Source organism: Physeter macrocephalus, chromosome 14, assembly GCF_002837175.3.
Source record: "Physeter macrocephalus isolate SW-GA chromosome 14, ASM283717v5, whole genome shotgun sequence".
Lineage (NCBI taxonomy): Eukaryota > Metazoa > Chordata > Mammalia > Artiodactyla > Physeteridae > Physeter > Physeter macrocephalus.
The window spans coordinates 58,083,014-58,100,900 of NC_041227.1; the positions used below are offsets into that span (position 1 = coordinate 58,083,014).

Consider the following 17,887-nt stretch of genomic DNA (forward strand, 5'->3'; position numbering starts at 1 on the left):
GTCCGGAGCCTGTGCTCCATAACGGGAGAGGCCACAACAGTGAGAGGCCCGCGTAACACAAAAAAAAAAAAAAAAAAAAAAGAGTAGCTCCCGTTCGCCACAACTAGAGAAAGCCCGCATGCAGCAACAAAGACCCAACACAGCCAAAAATAAAAAATAAATTTATTCAAAAAATGCAATAGAGAGCAACAGCAGATGGATCACACAGAAGAATCTGTGAGATAGAAGAGAGGAATTTAGAGATTATCCAGTTCGAGGAGATCAAAGAGAAAAGAATGAAGAAAGCCTATGTGGTCTATAGGTTACATCAAAAGAAGAGAGAGAGAAACATTTTTCAAATTATTGGAGTTCCAGAAGGAAAAGTGAGGGAGAAGGAGGCAGAAAGCTTATTTGAAGAAATAATGTCTGAGAACTACAATAATTTGTTAATGAATACACAAAATAAAAAGATGTAAATTGTGACATCAAAAAGATAAAAGGGGAGAGTAGAGAGGTAGAGTTTTTGTCTGTGATTGAAGTTAAATTGTTATCAGTGTAAAAGAGATGGCTATAATAGGATGTTATATGTAAGCCTCATGGTAAACACAAAGCAAAAACCTACAGTAGATTCACAGAAGATAAAGAGAAGGGAATCAAAGCATACCACTATAGACAATAATCAATTCAAAAAGGAATGCAGCAAGAAAGGGAGAAAGGAAAAAGGGAACTACGAAATGTCCATAAAACAATTAACAAAGTGGCAATAATGAGTCCAGAGCTATCATTAATTATGTTAAATATAAATGGACTAAATTCTCCAATCAAAAGACACAGAGTGGATGAATGGATTGAAAAACAGCACAACTACATGCTGCCTACAAGAGGTTCACTTCAGCTTTGAGGACACACAAAGGATCAAAGTGAAGGGATGGAAAAAGACATTCCATGCAAGTGGAAACTAAAAGAAAGCAGGGATAGCTACACTTAAATCAGACAAAATAGACTTTAAGCCAAAAATGGTAACAAGAGACAAAGAAGTTCACTATATAATGATAACTGGGTACATAAGAGTAAAAAGTTAAATCCCTCCCTAACAATCCCATTTCCCGTAGTGGATACCTCTAACAACCATTTGCACATTCTTTAAGATTTTCTTTTTCTTCACAAGATTTCTTTTTACTCATAATGTAAAAGTTTCCTGATTAATCACTTAATACTCTACCCCAAAGTGCAACTTCTAATCCTAATGGAAATGCACCCAGCCTCTGGTACTAGCTACAGATTTGAGGACTTGATAGGATGAACTTGGGAGTGAGGGACCGCAAATCTGAAAGCCACCAAGGCCTTGATAATGCTTTCAGGGGCCTGGTTATTAGCCCACAAGACACACTCCTTCTTCCCAAGTGCTCTCCAGGGTTCTATATGTCCAATAAACAAGTAAAATAATAAATACATATTTGACTCCACTATCTGCATCATCCCATGTCCAATCAACTACCAAGTCCTATTATTTCTTCCTTCATTCAAAAATACTTCATTAAGAGATTATATGCCAAGTTCTATGCTAGGCTGTGGGGATACCAAGATGAATAAGACTTAGTTCCTGCCCTCATGAAGCATGTAGCTTGGAATGCAGGGAAAGACAAGTAATCAAATAAGTAAAATAAATTCAACTTTTAAATCTTGATGGTCATTCATTCCACTCTTCTAAACTATCAGTTGACCTCTGAGGAATGTCTAAAGCAAGAGTTTTCAATTTTGGTTGCATGTTAGATTCACCTAGTAAGATTTTTTAAAATATGCGGATGCCGGGGCCCTACCTGAGTGCAATTAAATAGAATCTCTGGGGCTGGGGCCCAGGCATCAGCATTTGTTAAAAATTCTCCAAGAGATTCTAATGTGTAGGCAGAGTTAAGACATCCAGCTTACATTTGCAGCAACATGGATGGACCAAGAGATTATCGTACTAAATGAAGTAGGTCAGAAAGAGAAAGACAAATACCATATATCACTTACACATGGAATCTAAAATATGACACAAATGAACTTACCTATGAAACAGAAACAGTCTCACAGACATAGAAAACAATTGTGGTTGTCAAGGGAGAGGGGGAGTGGAGGAAGGATGGATTGAGAGTTGGGATTAGCAGATGCAAACTATTATATATAGAATGGATAAACAACAAGATCCTACTGTATAGCACAGAGAACTATATCCAATATCCTGTGATAAACCATAATGGAAAAGAATGTAAAAAAGAATATATATATTCTTTATGGAAAAACCTGAACGAACTTTTTGGCCAACCCTATATATCTATCTGAATCACTTTGCTGTACAGCAGAAATTAACACAACATTGTAAATCAACTATACTGCAATAAAAAAATTGCGGCTTAAAGTATGTCACATCATTTGTCATGGTATATTAACAGTATGTAAAACCAAAGACAGACCAACAGCTCCCAGCTAAAAGACGTTATCAGTGTAAAAGAAATCTATTATTTCTGAAATTTAAACCCAGTTAGTATCATGTTGGCTACTGGACAGTTAACAAGTAGTTGCTCATGTTTCCTCTGGTTAATGAATTCCTTCTTAGCCAATAAATGAATAATTAAGTTCAATAAGTTATTGACTTAAGAAAAAATACTAATCTGAGGTGTGAAAACATCTTCCTCTGAGAAACTATATTCTTATAATGACCCAATCAAGACCCTACCTCATATCAAAGAGCAGCCACACTTGCTGGTTGTGCTGAAAGGCTTTGATCTGTGTTCCTGTATAAGAACTACTTTTTACTATCAGGTAAGTAAAGCAAACATTTCTTTCATAAAAAGAGTAACTTTTTAAAAATTATTTACTCAGAAATATCCTGTGGTTTGGGAATTCCCTGGTGCTCCAGTGGTTAGGACTCCGCGCTTTCACTGTTGGGGCCGGTTTGATACCTGGTGGGGGAACTAAGATCCCACAAGCCCTGAGGTGCAGCCAAAAAAAAAAAGTTAAAGACAATTACTGGCTCATGAAAAATTGTAAAAAAAAGACAATCTCCACTGAAAATGAGATATACTAAGAAGTATATTTTAATAGTATTATTGATGTTTGCTTCCATTAAGACCAGGAATGTAAAATTGTAATAAATTCTGGTTTTGGTACAAATACTTAAAATACTGTTGTGAAGTTCTTTTTAAAAAATAGAATGGTAATAACTGAGCACGACTTTTTAATATTAATATTTATTTGGTTGCACTGGGTCTTAGCTGCAGCATGCAGGCTCCTCAATTGTGGCATGCAGACCCTTAGTTGCGGCATGCACGTGGGATCTAGTTCCCTGAGCAGGGAGTGAGCCTGTGCCCCTTGCAGTGGGAGCCCAGAGTCTTAACCACTGCACCACCAGAGAAGTCCCAATATTATGAGTTTTGTGGGGGTTTTTTAAGTAATTTTTATTTTATTTATGTCTGTGTTGGGTCTTCCTTGTTGCCTGCGGGCTTTCTCTCTAGTTGCGGTGAGCCGGGACTACTCTTCCTTGCGGTGCACAGGCTTCTCATTGGGGTGGCGTCTCTTGCTACAGAGCACAGGCTCTAGGCGCCAGGGCTTCAGGTGTTGTGGCTCACAGGCTCTAGAGCGCAGGCTCAGTAGTTGTGGCGCAGGGGTTTAGTTGCTCCGCAGCATGTGAGATCTTCCTGGACCACGGCTCGAACCCCTGTCCCCTGCATTGGAAGGCGGATTCTTAACCACTGCGTCACCAGGGAAGTCCCCCAATGTTGTGAGTTTTAATACACCAATTTTTCAATATTTTTTCAACTACTTTAACACTGTAAGGAAAATAGAATTCCCTGGCGGTCCAGTGGTTAAGATTCCGTGCTTCCACTGCAGGGGGCACGGATTCGATCCCGCATGCCACGGGGAGCATGAAAAAAACTTTGTAAGGAAAACTAAAAGGGAAGAAACTGAAGACACGGGGAGGGGTAGGGGAATTCACCTCTAGGCCACCTATTAACTAGCAGAAGTATGTAATAGTTCAGTCACTAGGAGGCAATCAGATAAGACCGGAATTAAGATATCTATCAACAGACCCTAATCTAGCCAATTCTTCACCAAAACAAAGGAAAGCCTTTAACTCTGAAGGTGGCAATACCTGAGACCAAGCTGTACTCCTAGCTGAGAAGGGGAAATTCCTAGAAGAGGGTCCTTGCCTTTTGCTCTCCTTCAGGATGTCGCCCTCGTTCTGGAAGGCGGGGGCGAGGGGAAAGGAATGTAGATACGTCCCTCCCCCGACGGCGGGGACAACAGACGACGGTCATGAGAGGTAAACTCTCTACCCTCTTGAGGAGCCCAGAGGAAACAAACACGCGAGGGTAGCACAAGGAGGGAGCACTGCGCATGCGGAGAAGGCGGGCCCGCGGGCGACGGGGCGTACCGCGCATGCGCCAGGATCTGGGGACGCGCCCCTTTTTTTTTCCTCCGGACAGGTGAGCGGCGGCCTCTCTTTCCCGCCCTCTCGCCCCGCCTCCTGCTTGGCTCGCCCCCAAGGCGTTGTCATGGCGACCCAGCGGCCACAGCTGGCCTGTGGCGGTGCCGCCTGCCTCGTCGCTTTTGCGGACCTGGTGGCGGCGACAGTGGGAGCTCATGGAGCTTTCGATTAACGACGTCGACAGGACCAAGAAGCGGTCGGGTCTGGGCCGTTGCAAGCATTTCTTTTGGTTGGGCGTCGCCTTCGACACGGTGGGCGCGACCGTGATGTTCACCGGGGTCTTCGCCGATCTCCTCTTCTACGACCTGTTGCTTTACCTGGGTTCCATCATCATCTTCCTCAGCCTCCTCTGGTGGGTTTTCTGGTACAGCGGTAACATCGAACTGTCTTCTGAAGAGCCCTTGAACAGGCCCTACCACCTGCCTTCCGCCACCACGCTGGAAGTCCTGAGCCAGACCATCAGCAACCGTTTCTCTTTCAACATGGGCAGCGTTTCCAACACCTTTATGCGGATGCGGCCGCGGCGGCGGCACCGCAAGAGGTTCCTGCAGGGGAGTGCTCTGGATATGACCGTCGCGGGCCAGGTCGAAAACCAGCTAGACCAGGACAAAGACGGGATGGAAGGTGCCAAGGAGAGCGAAGACGCTCAGGACTTTGGCAGCGAGGATCTCCCCAAACCTGAAGCTGTCAAAAGTTTAAAGGGAGTTTGCTCCTTGGGCCCCAATGCGGGTCCCCTAGGCACTGAGGCTAGTCTCCCAAGGTTTGTTAAAGGACCATGGACCCATCTGGTGCAGCCATTCACTCCATCTCCTCTGGACCAGCCTCTCACTCCAGCCATCCTGGCTTGTAAGAGCCTGCCCATAGTGCCCGTGGCCTCTGCTAGCCAGCCTCTGCCTATTCTGAACTCTAAGAGCCAGCCTGTAGTTTCCTTGGCCTCTACGAGCCAGCCCCCTGCAGTTACTCTTGCCTCTGTGAGCCAGCCTGCTGCCCCCTTGGCCTCTACTAGCCAGCCTCTACCTATTCTGACTTCTAAGAGCCAGCCTGTAGCTTCCTTGGCTTCTACTACTCAGCCTCCGGTCCTCTTTGCCTCTAAGAGCCTGCCTGCTGTCCCTTTGTCCTCTACAAGTCAGCCTCTGACCATCCTTACCTCTCAGAGCCACCTCCTGGTGCCTGTGGCTTCACAGAGCCAGCTCCAGAATCTTGCTCAGGCCTGTCAAACTCAGCCACCACCTCTTCAGGCTTCCCAATCCCAGGGTCTGGCCACCCAGGTCTCTCTGCTCCAGCTGCTGCCCACCCAGTCTTTTCAGACCCAACCTGTGGACCCTCAGGTGGCCCAGGCTATCCAGCACTTTCAGGCCATGTATCACACCCAACAGACCTCCCAGAGCAGCTCTTTAGTCCAGAGGATTGGACCAAGCCAGTCTCCATCTGCCCAGGAGTTTCACAGAGAGCCAGTTGCTTTCGAGACCCCGCCACCAGCGGTCCAGGAGCTAAGTCAGAACCCCACTGACACTGCATACCTGCTCCCTGAGTCCCCAGCTCCAGCTTCTCAAGCCCAGCAGTCAGTGCCCCCCGGCAGGGCTCCCACCCCCGTCCCGGAGAGGAGGAGTCGCTCTCTCTAGCACAGAACCAGACCCCAGCCCTCCAAGTGGCCCTAAGGCCTCCACCAAGTAAGTGACTTTGGAGGAATACCTGCAGTATTCCTTAACTGTTGCCGGGTCTATGTTCTGGTGGTTTCCTCAACCCCCTCTCTTCAAAAACATTAAGTCTGGAGGTGAAGTGGCCTCTTCCTTCAGGGATTAGATCATTTGAACTTTGATCGATTTTTGAAACCTAGTGCTCTGAGTGGATGAGTTGCTGTTAAGGTTTTATGGCTCTCCCAGCCTGATATTTTATTTCGACTTCCTGGGGAGAGGGTGTTAATTACCTTCCTTCAGGACCTCTAAGGTGGGGGGACTCTGCAGTGTTTCTGAAACAAGATGATTTTAGGTGGTACAGGACACAGCACAAATATCAGTGAGCCTTCCAGTGGGAAAGTTATTCCCTTTTCAATTTTTTTTTCAATCTTTCTGATTATACCAAGGAGAATGCCCTTAGTTTGGGGTTAGTGATCTCTAACACCTCTGGAACGCTTTGGTAGGCAACACCTGCACCCAGCTAGGATTTAATACCGTTTGTGTTAACAAAGTTATTTCAGTGGATAACTTCTATTCATGCCCAGTAATACTGGTTTCTCTCTTTATTGATACAATAGTGATGGTTCCTTTTTGAAATCCACTTATTTAAGTAAAAAATACTTTACATGAGTCAACGTAAAGGTAAAAATTAATTGAGTGAAACTTGGAAAGATTCTGAGATTTGGAAAACATTTGGTTATTTGTTCTAAATCATATGCGTTTTCTATTAAATCCCAATACGCTTTATTCTGACCTATTGGATGAATTTTGTGGTTAAGGTTATTGAGGAGGAAGTTCACTTAACTCCCAAACCCTTGTCAATTGGAATGGTAGAAAAGATCATGTGAAGGTCAAAATAGATGACCCTGCTTCTCAGGGGGTTAAGTGCTGAGTGTCAATATCCTGGTCTTTCTCTCTAATCCTGTTGATAAGTTACTTGGGGGGCAGGGAGGAAGAGTATGGGGGGCAGAGCAATACTTTGAAATTATGTTAATGCTCCTTGTTTAAATGCTACCAACATATTCAAGAAGGTATTCATCCTTATTTCATATTGGTTGGTTTCATTTCCAACGTGAGATACAAATGAATATTAGGTGGAAGTCAAACTCTTAATTTCCTTATGATTTTCTCCAATTTACCTTTAAGAGAATGTGTAACACCCTCTAGGTATATATACACATATATATTCTATAGATAATCATAGGGGCAAAGCATTTTAGCTCTTTTGATTTTGTACAGTTTGGACACGTGGATTCTAAAATGAAATACATTCCGTGATTTATGTTTGTCTCTTAAAAAAATTTTTCTAAGAGCAAAACACTGACAAACCATAATAATTTCAGAGGTTAAGGATTTAGTATTATTGAAAAAGATCATTTTTTCCCATTAATTCTTTCAAGTAATTCATATGATCAAAATAATTCCATGTAATTCTTGAAGGAGCACTTACTAAGTGCCAGGAATAATGGTAAACGCATACACACATGAAAGGATGCAGACCTTGCCATCAGAAAGCTTAGAGACCCTGCTCTCTAAAGAGAAAATTTTAGACAAGGAAGGAAAAGGGGTAGGCTGGTGTCTACCTGATAATTTTTAGTGGAATAATTATTTTTGACAGGAAGAGCCATGCAGTGCCTTTCAAGTAATTAATTCACTGACCCGGCATTTACTGAATTTCTAGCAAGTGCTAGGCATTCCATTAGGCATTGGGGATTCAGAGAGATGGTGCCCCTGCTCTCCAAGTGCTCACTGTTGATCAAGGCAGACAGATCTAGGAATAACTAACACAGTGTACTGTAACACGAGTCTACTCACAGTCTCCCAGAATACAGGGTGAGGAATTTTTGAATTGGCTACTAAAGTAGGTGTCTGTTGGTTGAGGAAGATGAGAAGAACATTCCATGCATGGGGGAAAATCATCAACAGAAAGGCTCAGAGGTTTAACAGTCAGTCCATGGCTTGCTGGTGACACATTTGGGAAAGGATAATCCGATGCTGGAGTCAAGAGTGCATGGGGTTGGGTGTGAGGAAGTGGGAAACCTTTGAAGGCTTTTTAAGAAGGGTACTTGTGTTCGTAATACTACCTGTGGGCTCTGTTCTAAATGAATGGCAGGAGGCCAATTATTAGAGAATAATTGCTAAATTCTCTCCCAGTTAGTTCTAAGGGGAAAACAGTCCACTTAGATGTTAGCAACAGTTTCTAATTAAAGTGTAGGGGACTTCCCTGGTGACACAGTGGTTAAGAATCCACCTGCCAATGCAGGGGACACGGGTTCGAGCCCTGGTCCGGGAATATCCCACATGCCACGGAGCAACTAAGCCCGTGTGCCACAACTACTGAGCCTGTGCTCTAGAGCCCACGAGCCACAACTACTGAGCCCGCATGCCACAACTACTGAAGCCTGCACACCACAACTACTGAAGCCCACATGCCTCGAGCCTGTGCTCCACAAGAGAAGCCACTGCAATGAGAAGCCCGCGCACCGCAACAAAGAGTAGCCCCCGCTTGCCGCAAGTAGAGAAAGCCCACCTGAAGCAACGAAGACCCAGCACAGCCATAAATAAATAAATTAATTAATTGATTAATTAATTAAAAAATAAAGTGTAGGCTCCATGGGTATTCATCCTGGAAAACACTGTCAGGTGTTTATTTACTTGTACATAACATTTTTTTGCTACAAAGATTGTTGCCAGGCCCTTTCCCGATTCTTGGATGGCACTACCATAGAAATGATATTGTTTCCATAAGACCCTTAGGCAAGCAGAGGTTTTTATTCAAAGAGGTAGCGTGTGCACAAGGGAGAGGGCGGAAAACTACAACAACAACAAGAAAACAAAGCAAAGGGAAACTTCCAGCTCCTAGAGTAGAAGGGGCGAGTTGCTTTTATAACAAAAGGGAGGGTTTGTCTCATGGATCACTGATAATTTCCAGAAATCGTCAAACTTCTTTGATCATCAGCAAGTGGCTCCATGATGGCTATAAGGAATAGGGAGTTGTTTCTGTGAGGGGGAAGAAATGCATGAGAATTTTCTGCAAACTTCTTTGATCATCAGCAAGTGGCTCCATGATGGCTATAAGGAATAGGGAGTTGTTTCTGTGAGGGGGAAGAAATGCATGAGAATTTTCTGCAAACTTCTTTGATCATCAGCAAGTGGCTCCATGATGGCTATAAGGAATAGGGAGTTGTTTCTGTGAGGGGGAAGAAATGCATGAGAATTTTCTGCAAACTTCTTTGATCATCAGCAAGTGGCTCCATGATGGCTATAAGGAATAGGGAGTTGTTTCTGTGAGGGGGAAGAAATGCATGAGAATTTTCTGCAAACTTCTTTGATCATCAGCAAGTGGCTCCATGATGGCTATAAGGAATAGGGAGTTGTTTCTGTGAGGGGGAAGAAATGCATGAGAATTTTCTGCAAACTTCTTTGATCATCAGCAAGTGGCTCCATGATGGCTATAAGGAATAGGGAGTTGTTTCTGTGAGGGGGAAGAAATGCATGAGAATTTTCTGCAAACTTCTTTGATCATCAGCAAGTGGCTCCATGATGGCTATAAGGAATAGGGAGTTGTTTCTGTGAGGGGGAAGAAATGCATGAGAATTTTCTGCAAACTTCTTTGATCATCAGCAAGTGGCTCCATGATGGCTATAAGGAATAGGGAGTTGTTTCTGTGAGGGGGAAGAAATGCATGAGAATTTTCTGCAAACTTCTTTGATCATCAGCAAGTGGCTCCATGATGGCTATAAGGAATAGGGAGTTGTTTCTGTGAGGGGGAAGAAATGCATGAGAATTTTCTGCAAACTTCTTTGATCATCAGCAAGTGGCTCCATGATGGCTATAAGGAATAGGGAGTTGTTTCTGTGAGGGGGAAGAAATGCATGAGAACTTCCCTGGTGACACAGTGGTTAAGAATCCACCTGCCAATGCAGGGGACACGGGTTCGAGCCCTGGTCCGGGAATATCCCACATGCCACGGAGCAACTAAGCCCGTGTGCCACAACTACTGAGCCTGTGCTCTAGAGCCCACGAGCCACAACTACTGAGCCCGCATGCCACAACTACTGAAGCCTGCACACCACAACTACTGAAGCCCACATGCCTCGAGCCTGTGCTCCACAAGAGAAGCCACTGCAATGAGAAGCCCGCGCACCGCAACAAAGAGTAGCCCCCGCTTGCCGCAAGTAGAGAAAGCCCACCTGAAGCAACGAAGACCCAGCACAGCCATAAATAAATAAATTAATTAATTGATTAATTAATTAAAAAATAAAGTGTAGGCTCCATGGGTATTCATCCTGGAAAACACTGTCAGGTGTTTATTTACTTGTACATAACATTTTTTTGCTACAAAGATTGTTGCCAGGCCCTTTCCCGATTCTTGGATGGCACTACCATAGAAATGATATTGTTTCCATAAGACCCTTAGGCAAGCAGAGGTTTTTATTCAAAGAGGTAGCGTGTGCACAAGGGAGAGGGCGGAAAACTACAACAACAACAAGAAAACAAAGCAAAGGGAAACTTCCAGCTCCTAGAGTAGAAGGGGCGAGTTGCTTTTATAACAAAAGGGAGGGTTTGTCTCATGGATCACTGATAATTTCCAGAAATCGTCAAACTTCTTTGATCATCAGCAAGTGGCTCCATGATGGCTATAAGGAATAGGGAGTTGTTTCTGTGAGGGGGAAGAAATGCATGAGAATTTTCTGCAAAAACGGACAGGAACAGATAAGGTTAGTCTCTGGGACTCAGACCCCCGGGGCCTTTGTTCTTTAGCTTACAAGGCCTGTTTTGCCCAAGGCCGTTACCCTGGTCCTTTTCTGAAGTGGCTATGCTCTTGTCTTCCTGTCTCAAGATGACATCAGGTAGAATGACACCATTTTGATGCATTTCTCTGTACTGATGGTAGGATAAGTACCTATCTAAAATGGAGGTGGACAAATTTTTTTCTATAAAGGCCCAGATGGTAAATATTTTAGGCTCTGTGGGCCAAAAGGCAAAATCCAGACTATTATGTGGCTGCTTATATAACAAGAGAGTAACTACTCCCGCCCCATCCCACCCCCTTTTGCTGGGGGGTGGGCTGTACAGCAGCTTTGACTCCAGTTGTTCGTCTGGAGTCATCCACCTGACCAAGAGCAACTGGCCCGAAGCAGAGGGAGACCAGCCTAGCTGGCCAGGTTCGCAGCCAACACAGTGTATTTCACTCTGCCCCGGTGACATCCAGGCCCGAGGCCGTCATTCTCTCCTCTCAGAGAACCTGGCCGTCTCATCTTTGTCTGCTGGCCTGAGGAGAACTGATTTGCCCAGTCCCTGACCCCCAGGTTGAGATTCCACCGTTGGATGCCTGCCATCTGCCGTAATATTCAGGCCCTGAGGAGACGGCTGGCCAGACAGGCCAGGCACAGGGAGGTCTGGAGAGAGCAGGAGTGGAAACCGACCCCCGGGGTTTGGTCTTGGAGGCTCCCAGCCATAGACCACAGCAATGTAAAAGCGCGGAGTGGGGAGAGGTGCTGCTGGCATCTAGTGGGTGGAGGCCAGAGGTGCTGCCAAACACCCTATAGTGCTCAGGCCAGCCCCTCACAGCACAGAATTATCCCACCCCAAACATCGTCAGTGTGAGGTTGAGAAACCCTGATCTAGAATAATAAAAATTTGCTCTGTAGTTCATTAGGCACTTAAAAAAAAACACCTTATTTTGATCCTCAGATGATGCATTACCTCTTAAATAGTAATGGTATCTTCTCCACTAGACCATGAGGATCTCATTCACCTTTGTTTTGTTCATCTTTGTGTTCCCATTTTGTATAATTCTGAATCAACACACACATATGGGGCATTTATTAATAATAATAGCTAACATTTATTGGGTGTTCATAATACACTACCCACTGTGCTAAGTAACTTACCAGCTTTATCTCATTCGTCACAACCATCAGAGATAAGGCACCATTATTATCTCCACTTCAAGGAAGGGAGATTTGATATTGGAAGGTTATGTAATTCTTTCAATGTCACATAAATGGAGGAGCTGGAATCGATGTGTAATTGATGTATAATTTGTTATAAAGTGTATATTATAAGCTTTCCTTCCAAGCAATAGTTATTAAAGAGCCTTTTTCTTAAGCCTATTAGTCATAACTTGGGCTGTAATAGCCCAGATCAGTCTAGGGTTATTTCTCTGTTGAAAGCTTTATTTCCAGAGAGAGAATGCAAATCAACAACTCTTTCATGTTTTGGTTCCTCTCTATGTTTATAAGTCTCATCTCAAATAAAATTGCTTTTTTCTTTCCAGAACTCACCAATGTTCCTACAGATTTAAGTGCCAAGTTTATAAAAGCACAAATACTTACCTTAATCTCGATTTGGAAACCTCCATCTGGAGCCCTGGCCTGTCTCAGCCCTGCAGACTTGACCAGCTGCCTCCACCAAGTCTGTGCTGCAGAGTGGGGAGAATTTTCCAACCCCAGGCAGTAAAGATGTTTATTGCCAGAATTTGAAGCCATAATAAACTATGCTGTTCCAAATGAACTTCATTTTAAAAGAAGTTGGTTTTTAAAATAGACTTCTCTTGTGAAAGCATTCCGGCATTCTAAGCGGAAAATCATGTCTCACATACTCTGGGTGAATGTGTCAGTACAAATCCCACAGAAATGGACATTGAAAATTGCAGCTCCTTGTATTTAAGGATGCTTTGTGACCTCGTTAAGCTATCAGAAAGGTTAATACAATCGGTATTATAACATGTTACAGTTTATTTGTATGTTCATTTGATTTAAGCAATATGAGTTTCCCTTTTTCCCAAGGATTTAAAACCTGCTGATTTGATTGCATATTTTAATGATAATCAAATAAAATTCATTTGGGATTGCTCTCCTCTTATGTTCTTTCTTTGTGTCAGTGAATTGTTTATGCAAGGATGGTCTAATATAGGGATAGTTTGCTTTTAAAATTTCCAGTTATAGGCAAAAGTACATTTTTAGGTGGTACGGTACTTTGGATCAAGACTTCCAAAAATTTAGTTGCTTTTATATTTCTTCCCCTTTTCTGCCCTATGCTTCAGCATTTCTATGTTTATAATTTTTAAAAATTAACTCAAGTTGGAAGACTATGCATTGCAGATACTCGGAAAAAGAATAAGGGAAGGACATTATGCTAAGTGAAATAAGCCAGTTTCAACAAGATATGTACTGTATGAGTACACCTATATGAGATTTCTCATATCAGATAACCAAATTCAAAGAGACAGAAAGTAGAATGGTGGTTGCCAGAAGCTGGGGAGAGTGGGGAACCGGGAGTTGTTTAATGGGTACAGAGTTTCAGATGAAAAGAGTTCTGGAGATTGGCTGTACAACAATGTCAATGTACTTAACACTACTGAACTGTACACTTAAAAATGGTTAAGATGGTAAATTTCATGTGTATTTTACCACAATTTTTAAAAAAGAATAATTGGATTAAACCAGCAATTTATAAACCATATGACATTTATCAATTTATTTTTAAGTAATAATATATGCAACAGTTGAGCTTCTGTATATAAAATGAACCAGGTAAGCACAGTTGTTTTAATAACACAAGAACTATAGTTAGGAACTCAGAGAAAAATCAACTTTAACGTAGTACAGAACAAGCGACCAGGTAAGTGCAGAGGACATTGTTGGGGGGTGTGCCCTCACACATGTTTCAGGAACCTACAGAAGAGCCTTTCATCTTGCAGTGGCTAATCAATATTCGTATGGTTGGATTTTATCTTGGGTAAATAGAGGTGGTTCTCAAGAACTGTGATTAGTGAACCTCAGGTGCTACCACAATGCCAGGAAGCAGATAGTCACCTTGAAAGAAAGATAGAAACAACTTTAATCATCTTAGTAAATGTAGGTGTTTATGTATTTTAAAAACACAAGGTTGCAAAATGACCAACGGCCTGGAGCAGAGCTGCTCACCAGCCTGGACTCCACACAGGCCTCGACATGAAGGAAAAATAAATCTCATTATTCTTAAAAAATAAATACATAAATCAACCAATAAATATAAAATAAAAACACTGTCTGGATTATTTTTCCCCCATTTCAAAAGAAATGTTTTTATACTACCCAGCCATAAAAAAGAATGAAATTTTGCCATTTGCAACAACATGGATGGACTTGGAGGGTATTGTGCTAAGTGAAATAAGTCAGACAAAGACAAATACTGTATGATATCCCTTATATGTGGAATCTAGAACATGTAACGAACTAGTGAATATAACAAAAAAGAAACAGACCCACAGATACAGAAAACAAATTAGTGGTTACCAGAGGGGAGAAGGAATGGGGGGAGGAGCAAGATGGGAGTAGGGGATTAAGAGGTACAAACTATTATGTATAAAATAAGCTACAGGGGACTTTCCTGGTGGCACAGTGGATGGGACTCCATGCTCCCAATGCAGGGGGTCTGGGTTCGATCCCTGGTCAGGGAACTAGATCCCACATGCATAGCGCAACTAAAAGTTCGCATGCCGCAACTAAGGAGCCCTGGAGCCGCAACTAAGGAGCTTGCCTGCTGCAACCAAGACCTGGTGCAACCAAATAAATGAAGAAATAAATGTTTAATAAAATAAGCTACAAGGAAATATTATACAACAGGGAATATAGCCAATATTTTATAACAACTTTAAATGAATTATAACCTTTAAAAATTGTGAATCACTATATTGTACACCTGTAACTTACATAGTATTGTACATCAACTATACTTCAATTAAAAATGTGATATTAAAAAAATAAATATATAGGATGAACAGATTTTTAAAGTTTAAATCTTTGGTTAATATATTTCCATATTACAAAATCCAAAAAGCATAAAATAGCACATAGTAAAGTCTCTCTATAATCCTTAGCACAGTGCTACTGATAGACATTAAAAATGTTATTAGGACTTCCCTGATGGTGCAGTGATTAAGAATTCACCTGCCAATGCAGGGGACATGGGTCGAGCCCTGGTCTGGGAAGATCCCACATGCCGCGGAGCAACGAAGCCCGTGTGCCACAACTACTGAGCCTGCGCTCTAGAGCCCACCAGCCACAACTACTGAGCCTATGTGCCACAACTACTGAAGCCCATGTGCCTAGAGCCCGTGCTCCGCAACAAGAAGCCACTGCAGTGAGAAGTCCGCGCACTGCAAGAAAGAGTAGCCCCCACTAGCCGCAATTAGAGAAAGCCCACGTGCAGCAACGAAGACCCAACACAGCCAAAAAGTAATAAATAAATAAATTTATATAGTTTAAAAAATGTTATTAGTTTCTTGTAAATCCTTTCATTCAAATATATATATAATATACATTCATTATATAACATTCATTTATATATATAACATGCTTATACTGTACATTCAAGTGTTTTTTTTCAAATTTTTTTATCTCACACTTGGTTCCCTTAAATCTGTCCTTTTTTTTTTTCTGAGAGCATTTTCTTTTTCTTTCTTTCTTTCTTTCTTTCCTTACTTCCCTCCCTCCCACCTTTCTTTTTTTCTTTCTTCCTTCCTTCCTTTCTTTCTTTCCTTCTTTCTTTCTCTCTCTCCTTCCTTCCTTCCTTCCTCCCTCCCTCCCTCCCTCCCTCCCTCCCTTCCTTCCTTCCTTCCTTCCTTCCTTTTGGCTGGGCCATGAGGCATGTGGGATTTTAGTTCCCCAACCAGGTATCGAACCCACTTCCCCTGCAGTGGAAGCACAGAGTCTTTTTTTTTTTAATGTAATACTGTTTATTTAACTTCAAAAACATTTCAGCATTCTAAACACAAAAAAATAAAAATAACAGAACGTTGCAGATTGTGTTTAGTATAGAAGGTTCTTGAACTTTCATCAATGCAGTGGCTCTTGGCTTTGCTGACAATGAAGAGTTCTATGGTTTGTTTAAAAAGCAGTTTAAAACTACTGCACTTCAACTAAAAAGGATCCAAAACACTTCTCATGCCAGCTGACCCACCCACCCTTTCCACAGCTAAGAATGCCAGTGGACGCTATGTCTCTATATACAGAAACAAGACAGCCTGAAGCTAAACGCATGCCCACTGCAGTGTCCACAGGTCCAGCCCCACAGTGCACGCCCTGAGCTATGGTCCCTCCGGAAGGCATCGCCCCTACAGCCGCCACGCCAAGCAAGGAGCGTCAAGAGTGTGTCTCGGTTGCTTTGTTCTTTTTACAAACTATAGATATGTACAGTTGAGAACTCGGGATTCCTAGCCAATGACCATAGAGTTAACACACCACCTCACAAATTAAAAAAAAAAAAGAAAATGCCAGAAACATCTTTAAATGCCTTGTCACACCGACAGCAAAGTGCACAGAGTGAGGAGAACAGGAGAGCCTTTTCATTTTTAAAATGTTTGGAAACGTGTACAACTTTGATACAGTTTCCGGGTGCTCCAGACACCCATGGCCACTTCATGTGAACCACTGGCAATTGCTAGAGCACTCTGAGAGACTACGATGTGATCATGATCCAACTGGGTAATTCAACCTAATGAGGGCAACAGACACGTCTTGGGCGAGAGGTGTGTCAATCACGGCGCTCCCTACTCTAAGGTATTCACAAGGAGACAGATCAACAGTTTTTTTAAATTCATCCTCCTCCTCCTCCTCCTCCTCTTCTTCGTCCTCGTCTTCTTCATCTTCCTCTTCCACCTTTTTCCGGGCAACCTTAGAAGGACCCTTGGCGCCATCAAACTTCCCTTTAGACTTACAGTCTGCGACATCCTTCTCCTATTTCTCCTTCAGCTTCGCTGCCTTGTTGATGTATGGCTGCTTCTCGCTGTCCCTTAAGTTATTCCACATCTCGCCCAGCTTCTTTGCCACATCTCCAACAGAGGTGCCAGGGTTTGTAGATTTGACCTTGGGGCGGAATTCGGAACAGAACAGGAAAAATCCAGACGGTGGCCTCTTGGGGGCATTCAGGTCCTTCTTCTTGCCTCCCTTAGCTGGTCCGTAATTCTTCATTTCCCAATAATAGCGCACTTTATCTGCCTTTGCCATTTCATCAAATTTAGACTTCTCTTTCCCAGACATTGTCTTCCACCTCTCAGAGCACTTCTTGGAAAATTCTGCCAAATTGACAGGGACCTCGGGGTTTTTCTTCTTATGGTCCTCTCTGCACGTCTGCACAAAGAAGGCATAAGCAGACATCTTGCCCTTTGGTTTTCTGGGATCACCTTTAGCCATTTGACTGTACTGTTCGCTAGCCTGGGCAGCTGCAGGGCAGGACGCGCGGCTCAGCGCTCCACAGCCTCGCGCTAGCTGCCTCCACGAGAGCTGCCTCGAAGCACAGAGGCTTAACCAGTGGACCGTCAGGGAAGTCCCTCTAGTTTTTCTTCACATACTGCTCAATACCTTGCTTTTTTCGCTAAATATATATTTGAGAGAGCTTTCCATTTGGGGCGTTAAAGAGCTTTCTAATTCTTTTTTATGAACACAGAGTATTCCGTTGAGTGGATGTATCATAATCAATTTTTTTTTTTTTTTTTTTTTTTGCGGTGCAGCACAGCTCGTGGGGTCTCAGTTCCCCGACCAGGGATCGAACCAAGGCCCATGGCAGTGAAAGCACCGAGTCCTAACCACTGGACTGCCAGGGAAGTCCCTATCATAATCAATTTAACTTGTTTCCTTTTTTTTTTAATTCAGTGTTTTCTCTTATTTATTTATTTATTTATGGCCACACCCCAGGGCATGAGGAACTTCCCCAACCAGGGACTGAACTGGTGCCCCCTGCATTGGAGGAGCAGTCTTTTTTTTTTTTTTTT

The 17,887-nt window shown here is 43.0% G+C and overlaps 1 protein-coding gene, 1 long non-coding RNA gene and 1 pseudogene across 2 annotated transcripts in view; 1 reads left to right on the forward strand and 2 right to left on the reverse strand.

Annotated features, from left to right (window-relative positions):
• Nucleotides 1–4,290, reverse strand: part of LOC129392769 (uncharacterized) — an 11,222-nt gene extending 6,932 nt beyond the window's left edge. The window contains exon 1 of the long non-coding RNA XR_008619276.1: nt 4,115–4,290. This is a non-coding gene — a long non-coding RNA (uncharacterized lncRNA). The remainder of the gene's footprint in view (nt 1–4,114) is intronic.
• Nucleotides 4,291–4,605: 315 nt separating this feature from the next.
• LOC114487547 (AP2-associated protein kinase 1-like) lies at nt 4,606–12,927 on the forward strand. The gene is made up of 2 exons (XM_028498024.1): nt 4,606–6,120; nt 12,410–12,927. The coding sequence occupies exon 1, from the start codon at nt 4,606–4,608 to the stop codon at nt 6,070–6,072; it is 1,467 nt and encodes a 488-aa protein (XP_028353825.1). The 3' UTR covers nt 6,073–6,120; nt 12,410–12,927.
• A 3,659-nt stretch (nt 12,928–16,586) lies between these two features.
• LOC102976586 (high mobility group protein B3-like) lies at nt 16,587–17,324 on the reverse strand (annotated as a pseudogene).
• Nucleotides 17,325–17,887: the final 563 nt, after the last annotated feature.